The sequence below is a fragment of the Ruditapes philippinarum genome, unplaced genomic scaffold, assembly GCF_026571515.1.
Source record: "Ruditapes philippinarum isolate M1 unplaced genomic scaffold, ASM2657151v2 ctg16646_1_1_1_1, whole genome shotgun sequence".
NCBI classification, from domain to species: Eukaryota; Metazoa; Mollusca; class Bivalvia; order Venerida; family Veneridae; genus Ruditapes; species Ruditapes philippinarum.
Genome location: NW_026866700.1, coordinates 4,869 through 19,099, shown reverse-complemented (window position 1 = coordinate 19,099; position 14,231 = coordinate 4,869). Strand labels below are relative to the sequence as shown.

At 31.4% G+C, this 14,231-nt stretch overlaps 1 protein-coding gene and 1 long non-coding RNA gene across 2 annotated transcripts; both read right to left on the bottom strand.

Annotated features, from left to right (window-relative positions):
- Nucleotides 1-5,463: 5,463 nt before the first annotated feature.
- On the bottom strand, nt 5,464-9,272 carry LOC132733405 (uncharacterized). The gene is made up of 3 exons (XR_009626161.1): nt 7,916-9,272; nt 7,285-7,479; nt 5,464-6,217 (listed from the first exon to the last, which is right to left on the bottom strand). It is a non-coding gene; the product is annotated as an uncharacterized LOC132733405 (long non-coding RNA).
- Nucleotides 9,273-10,977: 1,705 nt separating this feature from the next.
- Nucleotides 10,978-14,015, bottom strand: LOC132733404 (cytochrome P450 1A1-like). The gene has a single exon (XM_060720056.1). The coding sequence runs from the start codon at nt 13,843-13,845 to the stop codon at nt 12,355-12,357; it is 1,491 nt and encodes a 496-aa protein (XP_060576039.1). The 5' UTR covers nt 13,846-14,015; the 3' UTR covers nt 10,978-12,354.
- Between the last annotated feature and the right edge of the window lie 216 nt (nt 14,016-14,231).

Genomic DNA, 14,231 nt, shown 5'->3' with positions numbered 1-14,231 from the left:
GATTTTATTAATAAGGACCCCTGTGTAAGTCTGATGAATATTTAGTGGTACATCAGTCATCATATAAATAAATGTTTTAAATACACCTTGGACTGAGGTAAATGGTAAAACTCTTTTGCCAATACTTTATAAAAAAAATTAACTTGCTTAGAAAAAATTTTACCACTATTTTAAACAAGTGACTATATTGATATAGTGAAAGTTGGACAATTTATATTGTGTCACTTAAAACAAACAGTTTCTTATTGTTTTTCTGAAAACATCTGACAATTAATCAAGTGTGGCATTTCTGCAAGTTTTGAAGTTAATACAACATGTGACTTTATGCAATTTAGTCAGGCATGACATCCGTGCCACAGAATTAAGAATGTGTTTTGAATTTAGGTTGTGACTGAAAATTGGTTGTTTCGGGATATAATAATTTATAAAGGTCAAAATAAAATTATTCTGAAATATTCAAGAATGTGCCCATTTGGTAGAGACGTAACGGCCGTGACAAGACCAAAAAATTGTAGGCGTATATGCCGGTTTTCCTGTAAAGGCAGACATCTGTGTAATATCAATTTGTAAAATCTGTCGGTTTTGCAGTCTAAGTATGATCGAAATGTCTTGGGTACGAAAGACTCGAGATCTCCAAATTACTTCGAAATTATTTACGAAAGTTTTAGTCCTCGGAAACAAATGGGCATCAATAAATAAACATAATATTATTAGTCATCAAATTCATAACATATTTTGCTTTATAACATACCTTATGAGCTTAACAGGCTGATAATTATGCTCGTGAAGTAGGTCGAAAAATATACCGGAAGTTGTCGGATTCATTTAACCTAATTATCGGCTAATTCAGAGACGAATAGATTATCTACATCTCTGGCTAATTCTATTTCAATATCCACTTTGCAATTATAAACTACAAAATTTATCCGATAAATAATGTCTTTTTCAAAAATTCTGGAATATAATACAAAAAAATGTGATGATAAAGGCGGATGAGTAAGTTAAATATTTCAAGCCGTCAAGCACTATGACCCAATTAATTTACTATCCCATTCATAGAATTATGTGACCTTTCAAATTATATCCGCTACGTTTCTAATACCGTAATTCAAGCTCAATTGCACATTATTTTCAAAAAATAAATTTCTTGTCTCCACTTCTGTTCGCAATAAATGGAAGTTTTCAGAAATTCAGAGCACTATTTTTCACTCGCGGCGGTTATGCGTCGGTCATGGTCGGGTGATCACTATGAATTCAGCTTACGTTGATATGTTAGAATACAATATAGCATTTAGAGTGGCGATGAAACGTCACAGCAGTGAGCGTTATACCCTGTACCCAAACAAAAAAAAGATAGGAATGAATCAGTATAATAAATGATAAACAAATTTACCATTTATTCCAAATTTATTATAGATGGAAATGACATGCAAATGAGCCAATGCATTATGAATAAATTGTTAATAAATCAGTGAAATGAATTGGTAACCCAAACAAAAAAATACATCAACAAATTATATCAAAATTGTGAATAAATCTGGAATAAATCATGTTTTCCTGATTTGTTAATACAATTTGTTCATGATTCATTAAATGAATCATAAATAAATTGTGCTTTTACTGGAAAGAAAAGACCCCATTTATTATAGATTCATTACAAATGACAGATTTATTAACCATTGATTACAAACATAAGATATATTCAATACAATTTATTGCAAATTCATTACACTTGAACTGGAATGTATACAATTTATTCATGATTTATTGGAAATAGAACTTTTCCCGACTGCATTTAATACCATTTATTACAAATTCATTACACTTTAAAGTTCTGAGATATTCACAAGTTGTTCATGATTCATTAAAATCGGAGATTTTCCAGGATTTATTCAATACAATTCATAACATATTTATTGTACTTCAGATGTTCATAATTTGCTTAATTATAACAGAAATTTTCATTGATGTAGGTCCTTTTGTTTTACTGTTCATAACAACTAAACCCCTCTCAACTATACAATTTTTTTTTTTTAATTTCCCTTTACTCATTACCGTACTTGTTTTTAATCAGTCACTGGAATATATATATGGGTTTTTCAAGTCTTCTTAGTTTAGGCATCACCATATTATTAATTCCATGCTCAGCGCAAAACGTGAAAAAGGAGTCAATTATACAAACTCGTTTTACTGTTAAATATGTTCAACTAATTTGCATGTAGATTTATTTTTGAGTGATCAAGATCAGTTTTTGTCTTTCTTATTGTTAATACGCAATCTGATCCATACCCACGGCTTTTTATGATTAGATCTATCATTATCAGTAAAAAAACTGTCGAATAGATTAACGTATATGCGTAAAAAAGGTAAAATGTCGTAAAAAAGCGACTTAAATTAATTCTCTCGGACTTAACATCTGTTGTTAGTTTATTGTTTTGAACAGCATGGCTCCCAGCCGCGCGATTAAACGATAAGATCTTGCAGGGAACTGCAGCCTACCGAGCGCCCCCTATCAGCCGACAACAGAACAAGATTAATAGGAAACGAATTTTTTTTGCCATTTCAGAAAAAAGATATCTCACCATACAAACAGTTTTCTTTCTTTTGGATATAACTAATGTCAGAAACAAACTAACTTACAACAGATTTTGTCATTGCAGCTGCAAAATTAGGAACTTTATACAATACTATAGTAGCTAGGATAACATTTCGTTTGCATTAATTCTATGCATAGGAAAAAGGCGGTTATTTTGGAAGATGAAAACGTGTGGTGTTACACAAAAATATGGATAAAAACAATATCAAGGCATCTAGACTACTGATAGATGGTATACTGATAGACGGTAAGTTCAAAATTTTCTTTCCGTTCTACATAGCGTTTTAATAACCTTCTATAGATCTAGATCATATGTAAGTTGGCAAAAAATAAAATTTACTGGAGTAATGTGCAGATTAGGATAACGATCGATTCGCCCCATAACGACTCGCCCCATTTTTAGTGACGATTCGTCCCCCTAATGGCACCACCTTAAATTAAACATTTTTTTTTATTCATTTGACTTGGATTGAAAAATTTTATGATACAAGATACAAGACTTAACAAGTTTTGAAATATGCACGCATGTACATGCATTGTTTTATGAGGACATCTATGTACAGCCCATTAAAAAAAAAAATCTGCATTGTTTCACACTGAGCTCATCTGCACATTTGAATGCGATGAAAAATGATGTTCTTTTTTTATTTTAAGTGACTTCAGAAGACTATTTTCTTTTACTTAGTTATCTCGCAGAAAACTGAAAAGAGCAGCAAAGAAAGGACAGAACGTAAAAATCAGCAACTCTGATGAAATGGTAAAAAGCAGATGAACGGGAGATAATAAAATGCAGATGGACGGCTTCTTAGATCGTGAAGAGTTTGCTATAGTTATGGGACGAGGGCATTCCAAGGAAATGACATATATGAGTCTTTGAAGGCGTAAGTATAGGGCTACATATATATTAATCATTTTAAAAACGACAATGTGCTTTTAAATATTAAGTAGATCTACTAGTAAATGATAAAAAATAATACTTTTCAATCTGAATTTTGTTCATGTACATATAGTAATTCAATGTCATAGCCTTCCGATTTCCGTTTTAAATTTAATTGAAGCAAATTGGTAAAAAAACTGGACTTGCTTACAAAATATTTGTTCATTCCTCTGTTGAAAATGAAATCGAACATTCACCGGTTTGTTTTTATCAACAAATATTTATCTATCATAAGACTTTGTGAAATATACTGCTGGTTTTTATTCAATAGAACATGTACAGTCCAAAGTGGTTGTTTGGCTCGAGAACCGGTTGTTCAAAAATTCAAAAATTTGTATTGCAAATAGAAACAATATTTATTCATGCTTTTTCCAGGTTTTATTGTAATATATCAGAGATTATATTCTGATAAACCACTGTGAAAAAAAATATAATTTCTTCACGGCCGGACTATACTGAATGCGGATGAAAGAAAATCAAAACTCAAAATACAGGAAAAAAAAAGGCAGAAATAAATGCCGTATGCGAAATTTGCTTCATTAAGAAAAGAAGTCGATGTCATATACATCATTCGTTAAAAATGTAGCACAACAGAAATTTTAACAGGCCCATGTTTCACACAATTCATGAATGTGACGTTTCATTGATGTGATGACGTCACAAAGGAAACGGTTACGCGGCAAAATCAGTAAAAAATACTTAAAAATCACTTAAAAAAAGCAAAAAAAAAGAAAATTTTATTTGTTTACATATAAGATTGAAATATTTTCATTCGTGAACACCGCTATTATATTTCACTCGTGGCTACGCCACTCGTTGAAAATATTGCATCTGCGTGTTCACTCAGTGAAATTATATTTCAATCTTACAATGCCTAAAACAAACAAATATCCTCTATATATTATACTTTTTTCAAATGATATGTCAGAAGTCTAAGTTTAAAATTTTTTGATTATTTTATTTTAAAAATATGATAACTTTTTTATGAGGTAATTTTTTTTCTATTTTTAGAGTATGCCATTCATTGCCTCAGTATAAGATTCACATTTAATTGATTTATAGGAATTTAAAAAGGCATGTAGCTCCAGACAGACACTGAAAAGGAAGGCAAAGATGTTTTCAGACTGACATAAAGCCCTAGTTTCTTAAAACTAGAAATATTTTCCTAACAGCAAGCACGAATATTTCCAGAATTATTCCCCTTTACTTGTTTACCGACATTACCTGTTTATTTTGCAGAGATATTTATGAAATGAGCTATGCACGTACATTATGAGTTTTCAATGTTATGATGTGGTGGCATAGATTTTTTCACAAATTTTAATCTTGTTGAATGTTCTTGATTAATCTAGTCAGCTTTTGTTTGTAAAAAAATAAAAGAAAAATGAATAAAATTTATCAAGATATGTTATTATTATTATTATTATTATTTTCATATTTTTCTCCGGAATTGACACCATCATTGGAACCTGCATTTATTCAAAATCCATTAGATGAATATAAGCAGGCAAGCCTGATTTGTTAATGATTCATTAATACATTGAATTTCGGTTTATGGAAGAAGAAAAAATACAATTTATTAGTGATTCATTAACAATTTATTTGCAATTCATTAATGAATCAGTTGGTCAGCGAACCTAATTTATTGCCAATTGATTAACCTGATTTGTTGATAATTCATTGACTAAGTCAAGAAAAGGACCAAATTCATTACCCGTTTGTTAACCTGATTTATTAACAATTTATAATAAGTTGGTAAATGGACCCAATTCATTACCAATTCATTTCACTGATTTATTAACAATTTATTCATAATGCATTGGCTCATTTGCATGTCATTTCCATCTATAATAAATTTGGAATAAATGGTAAATTTGTTTATCATTTATTATACTGATTCATTCCTATCTTTTTTTTGTTTGGGAATGAATTGGGTCCATTTACCAACTTATTATAAATTGTTAATAAATCAGGTTAACAAATGGGTAATGAATTTGGTCCTTTTCTTGACTTAGTCAATGAATTATCAACAAATCAGGTTAATCAATTGGCAATAAATTAGGTTCGCTGACCAACTGATTCATTAATGAATTGCAAATAAATTGTTAATGAATCACTAATAAATTGTATTTTTTCTTCTTCCATAAACCGAAATTCAATGTATTAATGAATCATTAACAAATCAGGCTTGCCTGCTTATATTCATCTAATGGATTTTGAATAAATGCAGGTTCCAATGATGGTGTCAATTCCGGAGAAAAATATGAAAATAATAATAATAATAATAATAACATATCTTGATAAATTTTATTCATTTTTCTTTTATTTTTTTACAAACAAAAGCTGACTAGATTAATCAAGAACATTCAACAAGATTAAAATTTGTGAAAAAATCTATGCCACCACATCATAACATTGAAAACTCATAATGTACGTGCATAGCTCATTTCATAAATATCTCTGCAAATAAAACAGGTAATGTCGGTAAACAAGTAAAGGGGAATAATTCTGGAAATATTCGTGCTTGCTGTTAGGAATATATTTCTAGTTTTAGAAACTAGGGCTTTATGTCAGTCTGAAAACATCTTTGCCTTCCTTTTCAGTGTCTGTCTGGAGCTACACCTTTTTAATTCCTATAATCATTAAATGTTGAATCTCTATACTGAGGCAATGAATGGCATACTCTAAAATAGAAAATAAAATTCTCATAAAAAGTATCATATTTATAAATAAAATATCAAAATTTAAACTTAGACTTCTGACATATCACTTTGAAAAAAGTATAATATATAGAGGATATTTGTTTGTTTTGCATGTAAGATTGAAATATAATTTCACTGAGTGAACACCAGATGCAATATTTTCACGAGTGGCGTAGCCACGAGTGAAAATATAATAGCTGGTGTTCACGAATGAAATATATTTCAATCTTATATGTAAAACAAATAAATTTTCTTTTTATTTCATGCTTTTTTAAGTGATTTTAAGTATTTTTTACTGATTTTGCCGCGTAACGTCGCGTATTCTCCTTTGTGACGTCATCACATCATGACGTCACATCATGAATTGTGAAACATAGGCCTGTTAAATTTCTGTAATTGTGCTACATTTTTAACATGATGTATGATGACATCGACTTCCTTTTCTTAATGAAGCAAAATTTACGCATGACGGCATTTATTTCTGCCTGTTAATTATTCCATGTAGTTTTGATTTTCTTTTCATCCGCATTCAGATATAGTCCGGCTACAGTGAAAATTATATTTTATAAATTTCACTAGTGGTTTATCAGAATATAATCATCTGATATATTACAATAAAACACTGGAAAGCATGAAATAAATATTTGTTCTATTTGCAATACAATCTGAATTTGAATTTTGAACAACTGTTACTCGAGCCAAACAACCACTTTGGACTGTACATGTTCTATTGAATAAAAACCAGCAGTATATTTCACAAAGTCTTATGATAGATAAATATTTGTTGATAAAACAAACCGGTGAATGTTCGATTTCATTTTCAACAGAGGAATGAACAAATATTTTGTAGCAAGTCCAGTTTTTTACCATTTGCTTCAATTAAATTTAAAACGAAATCGGAAGGCTATGACATTGAATTACTATATGTACATGAACAAAATTCAGATTGAAAAGTATTATTTTTTATCATTTACTAGTAGATCTACTTAATATTTAAAAGCACATTGTCGTTTTTAAAATGATTAATATATATGTAGCCCTATACTTACGCTTCAAAGACTCATATATGTCATTTCCTTGGAATGCCCTCGTCCCATAACTATAGCAAACTCTTCACGATCTAAGAAGCCGTCCATCTGCATTTTATTATCTCCCGTTCATCTGCTTTTTACCATTTCATCAGAGTTGCTGATTTTTACGTTCTGTCCTTTCTTTGCTGCTCTTTTCAGTTTTCTGCGAGATAACTAAGTAAAAGAAAAATAGTCTTCTGAAGTCACTTAAAATAAAAAAGAACATCATTTTTCATCGCATTCAAATGTGCAGATGAGCTCAGTGTGAAACAATGCAGATTTTTTTTTTTAATGGGCTGTACATAGATGTCCTCATAAACAATGCATGTACATGCGTGCATATTTCAAAACTTGTTAAGTCTTGTATCTTGTATCATAAATATTTTTCAATCCAAGTCAAATGAATAAAAAAATGTTTAATTTAAGGTGGTGCCATTAGGGGGGACGAATCGTCACTAAAATGGGGCGAGTCGTTATGGGGCGAATCGATCGTTATCCTAATCTGCACATTACTCCAGTAAATTTTATTTTTTGCCAACTTACATATGATCTAGATCTATAGAAGGTTATTAAAACGCTATGTAGAACGGAAAGAAAATTTTGAACTTACCGTCTATCAGTATACCATCTATCAGTAGTCTAGATGCCTTGATATTGTTTTTATCCATATTTTTGTGTAACACCACACGTTTTCATCTTCCAAAATAACCGCCTTTTTCCTATGCATAGAATTAATGCAAACGAAATGTTATTCCTAGCTACTATAGTATTGTATAAAGTTCCTAATTTTGCAGCTGCAATGACAAAATCTGTTGTAAGTTAGTTTGTTTCTGACATTAGTTATATCCAAAAGAAAGAAAACTGTTTGTATGGTGAGATATCTTTTTTCTGAAATGGCAAAAAAAATTCGTTTCCTATTAATCTTGTTCTGTTGTCGGCTGATAGGGGGCGCTCGGTAGGCTGCAGTTCCCTGCAAGATCTTATCGTTTAATCGCGCGGCTGGGAGCCATGCTGTTCAAAACAATAAACTAACAACAGATGTTAAGTCCGAGAGAATTAATTTAAGTCGCTTTTTTACGACATTTTACCTTTTTACGCATATACGTTAATCTATTCGACAGTTTTTTTACTGATAATGATAGATCTAATCATAAAAAGCCGTGGGTATGGATCAGATTGCGTATTAACAATAAGAAAGACAAAAACTGATCTTGATCACTCAAAAATAAAATCTACATGCAAATTAGTTGAACATATTTAACAGTAAAACGAGTTTGTATAATTGACTCCTTTTTTCACGTTTTGCGCTGAGCATGGAATTAATAATATGGTGATGCCTAAACTAAGAGACTTGAAAAACCCATATATATATTCCAGTGACTGATTAAAAACAAGTACGGTAATGAGTAAAGGGAAATTAAAAAAAAAAAATTGTATAGTTGAGAGGGGTTTAGTTGTTATGAACAGTAAAACAAAAGGACCTACATCAATGAAAATTTCTGTTATAATTAAGCAAATTATGAACATCTGAAGTACAATAAATATGTTATGAATTGTATTGAATAAATCCTGGAAAATCTCCGATTTTAATGAATCATGAACAACTTGTGAATATCTCAGAACTTTAAAGTGTAATGAATTTGTAATAAATGGTATTAAATGCAGTCGGGAAAAGTTCTATTTCCAATAAATCATGAATAAATTGTATACATTCCAGTTCAAGTGTAATGAATTTGCAATAAATTGTATTGAATATATCTTATGTTTGTAATCAATGGTTAATAAATCTGTCATTTGTAATGAATCTATAATAAATGGGGTCTTTTCTTTCCAGTAAAAGCACAATTTATTTATGATTCATTTAATGAATCATGAACAAATTGTATTAACAAATCAGGAAAACATGATTTATTCCAGATTTATTCACAATTTTGATATAATTTGTTGATGTATTTTTTTGTTTGGGTATGGTTGGAAATTTCGGGTTTGTAAGTGCACTAGTTGGGACTACGTCCCAACTAAAAACCATGCGAAGAATAATAGTCTGGATACAGAATGATCAGATTTCACAGATCATAACCGTATAAATGGGTCATTTGTTTTCTAAATAAAACACAGCTTATTGTATGTTTATGACTAGTGGATATCACCACTTGCTTAAAGAATAAAAGAAAAAAAACTTCTCAAGTAGGCCTACAGTACACTTAAAACTTGCAAGTTTATTGTTACTCTTGGTTAATTTTTGTTACAGTTAAATTTAGTTGACAATTTCAGATGATGACAATATTTGTTCGGAGTATTAAAATAAATAACACATGGGTAAAAGTATTTTCCTCGGGATGATATTTTTACTGTTACCCACAACCTCATGTGTTATTTATATACTTTCAGCCAAACACTAATCCTTAACCATTTTTTATAAGTTATTGTTACTGAGATTTAATTTACAAAATTTACAATCGTGAATTGTTCCAGAATAGCACGGCATCAAACAAAATTAAAACAATACAATTAAAGCATCTAAATACACATTCACTTTTTACAAATTGAACGGCGACAATCATGAACCTGTCATTGTCGTAACTTTAGGTGCTTATTGTCAAACACTTATTCATGACCAAAGACGAAGTGTGTTATTTAAGGTAATATCTACTTTCTTAAACCTGCATAGACTTACAGGCCAATAACCTGCAATAATGAGGATAGACGGTGGTGACACGTAAAAACTAAGAATTTAAATTCTAACTGAGAACGGCCGTTTTATCAATAATTAAAAGATTTAATTGTAAACAAAATGCTTCAGATTTTATACTGTTAAAAAGTACTGTTACCTATGTAACAGTACACATTTCTCAGTCACATGGTACACTTGCATTAACAGTAATAATAACTCCAAGAGGCCTATGGGAAATTAACATTACGGAAAAAGTCGATATAATTTGTCTATTTATTATTTAACTATTAGATATTTACAAATGGAAAAGACTGCTAGAACGATTTATTGGCGTCCGCGCCGAAGCGCGACGCCCCTTATGGAATGAAATCAGGTTTTGTGAAAGGGCGACAGCAACTTCTCGAGCCTTTTAGTCGGTCATAATAAAAGCTGATCATTCCGATCGGTATGAGGGTGCTTGATTATTAATTAAAAATGAAATTTCGCGATATGTACAATGAATAGCGAACTGGAGAATTTCGAAATGCAAACATTTTCAAATGAAATTACCTTTTCCGCCAATAAATCGCGCTCTTCGGGGTTTTTTATTTATCATTTTGTAGTACACAGTGGGTTATTATGGTATATTATTGTTGTACATGTATCCGAAATCTGTAAATAGAATGATGAGTTGTTGACCTAAACATTATGAAAGTCCAAAAATCTATTTATAGAGCGATGTACTCCTATCGGTAATTCCCGGTCTCTCCCGATCTTTTTTGACCGGGATTTACTAGTGACCGGCGAATAGTATCACACGTTTATTGTCCGGTCTCTCCCGGTTTTGGAGTAGATGTTTGATATTGTTACAGAACAGAAAAAATATTTTACAGATAAATAAGCTTTTTTCCAAAATGAATGTTTGTCACTTAGTTTGGTTACAATAATTGATAAACACAGATCAACTCTCAAATTTATTGATTATTATTATACATAAACATACAATTCGAAAAAAACACCACCAACAACAACAAAAGCATGTGTCAATTTATCGATATGAGATAAAAACAAAAAATATGTACAATAATTGAGGAAAAAGGTATATCTTTATGGTATTAATCCGACACTATCAACTTGGAAACATTTTATTTAATTTGTTATTCGTGTTTACAGTTTAGTAAAGATGCCGATGAATTATTCAAAGTTACAAATTAGATCTTATGAATTATTCAATTGATTGATAATTTAAAAAATGATAAAGAAAAATACAAAATGTACATGTACATGGTTTAAGAATAAACAATATTTTATATTGAAAGATTAACCATAATTTACTGACTTTTTCCAGTTAAGTTTTGACTTATAATCGTCGGTCAATATGACAACTGAATTTTTAAAATTAATTTTACAATTTTAATAAAAAAAAGAGTAGTTAGCGTAAAAACTCAATATTAAAATAGTACATAAAACACAAAAAAAGAAAAGAAAACAATATTCATAAAATCTGTATTTTTTTTCATTAAAATAGATATTACAATTATAGTATAATTAACAATTGTGCTCAAGATGATCAACATGGTAATACGTATAACCAGTGTCATATAAGTGTGAACAGATACCTTAAGAGGGCGTCTTCGCTTATAGCGATAACATAATAAGGGACAATTGCACAAGTGTGGTGTTGATCATGCGTTACACATATGGATTATAAATGATTATATACATGTATATCCGTTGCTATTAATAATCACGATCATAAAGGAATAACAAGTAATATTCTAATCTCTAGCATGCCAATCAAAGTTCATAATGAACAATGTCTTCCATCCGTTCATTCATAAGTGATATACAATTCTGGTAATAACCAATTAACCATTGAAAAGATTATAAGAATATCTTGTCATCATATGTCTACTAGTTCATCTTCACCTGCTGCATTTCTTGCTCGGACGCCCTTTGATGCTTTGCATCAATGCTTTTCTTTTAAATGTGATGTATTGATATACATGTATTTGATCATTAAAGAGGCTGTCGTAAGACTTTTAATCAATCAATTCATTATGCGTAAAAACGTTTCCTTCTGTTCTGATAAAAAATATTTTTTTATTCCTTTCCCTCGAAAGAAACAAAATAACTTATTACGCGGCTTTGTCTTGTCTGAAACTAGTGTAAGAAAGAATAAGTGTTTAGTTACAAACTCAAGCTTTGTATTTCATCCAATCGTTCTACGTGGTCTTAGGTAAGATCAAAACATTATCGTACTGAGTTTGACAGCTAGTAGCGCTACTGATACAGTATTTCATTTAAGTCTATTTATGAAAGCAGCCATCAGAATTTAGATGACACACTCGCTATATCAATATATTGACAACATTCATTTCCGATTTAGATCTCATCTATGTTCTTCTTTGAACAATGATTTTGCACTGCTCTTCAGTAGTATTGCCATCAATTAAATTGTGTTTTAGGTGCTCTGGTTCTGTACAAGAGAATTTTCGACGTTGCATTAGAATTGTAAACGCTATAAATATGTTCATTCTGGCTAACGCCTCCCCTACACATTTGCGTCTTCCAATTCCAAATGCCAAGACATGTGCGCATTTTCCTGCGTCTAATCCACCATTATCGTTCAGGAATCTTTCCGGCCGAAACACTGTTGGATCGCCCCAGAACGAGTCTTCGTTAGCAACTGAATGAAGATTAAAGAATACAACGGTTCCCTTATCGATGTCGTAGTGACGAAGCTTTGTATCAACCACGGTTAAATGTGGTAATGCAAATGGAGTAGCTAATGATATCCTCATCACTTCTTGAATCGTTGCATTTACATACGGGAGATTTAATCGGTCTGTCCATTTAACAGGTCTGTTGCCAATTACGTCATCGATCTCTTGCTGAACACGTGTTTGAATATCAGGAAAAGCGGACATGTATAAAATAATGTTTTTCAATGTCTGAGACATTGTCTCAAATCCAGCTCCCTGCACTGCAGTTGCCTGGAACATAAGATGATCACCAGATATACTGTCCTCAGTTTCTTTCGATGGAAGTTCATTTGACAAAGCACAGAACGAGTCCAATATGTCCCTTGTTTGACCTTTTTCAAAGCTTTTTTTATGCTCGTCAATTTTTGACCTAGTGATCCAATCAGTAGCTGTTGCGGCCTTTTTGAAATCCTCTACTTTTCCTTTCATTACATACCTAAGCCATGGTACTACATCAACTATATTGCCTGTGCTGACAAACTTAACAAAGGCATTTGAGGCTTCTACTATAAGTTTAACATGTGGTCGTATTTCACCTTCTGTTCCTCTTCCATACAACATCTGGTAAACTACATTCTCAACTGCGATTTCAACATTGTGACTAACAAGAAAAGATTGATCGTCCATTGAGTCTACAAGTCGTTCTGCTTCAGACGTGAACAAATCTTCCGGTTTATAATCACATGTCCGTGTGTAGTTACTCAAAGCTGTGGCGGTAAGCTTACGTAGTTGCAAATACTTTGGAGACATGTCTGTAAAACTGAGGCTTTGAAATCCTCCATACGCTTCTTTTAACGAGATATTTGTCACAAAATTAGGTCTCCCAGAAAAGGCATCGTCAGATCTCTCCGCCGCATCTTTAACAGCATCATATCCATTAATTATCACACATTTCCAGCTTCCGAATCGTATCCGAAAAACATCACCATACAGTTCCCTCCATTGTTGGTATGTTACCTCAGGCTTTGTCCCAAGCATGGGCAAGTGGCCAAGGATCGGAAATCCCCACGGTCCTGGTGGATATTTCTTTCTGCATAAGACGTTTGTCCATTTAGCTAGTATATATAAAGTTGCAGCTGTGGCAATGAATCCTACAACAACAGTTAGCTCTAATTCGATCATTTTAATGTATTCTGCTTAATTGATTCAATAAAATAGTTCACGTCCGCTCAAATAAGAATCCTCGCAACAAAATTTAGAAATATAACCTAAGAAAACAAAATGATTTATTGGGAAATCAAACCGTATTACCTCTCAAGGTTAAATACAGCAACTACGCATTTAAACGTCTGAACCGATAACAAAATCAATATTTCATGTGGCGGGTAGACGATACATTCATTGCACATACAATACGGGAAGATCGATTAACGGGTAGAGTATAGTGAAATGAAACCTCTCTCTCTCTCGTTTAAATGTACTTTTACCATAGTTTTAGGATCTTTCTGTTACAAATGTGTTACAGTTAAATCGTTTACATATACATGCAAATTGCATTAACTTGATTG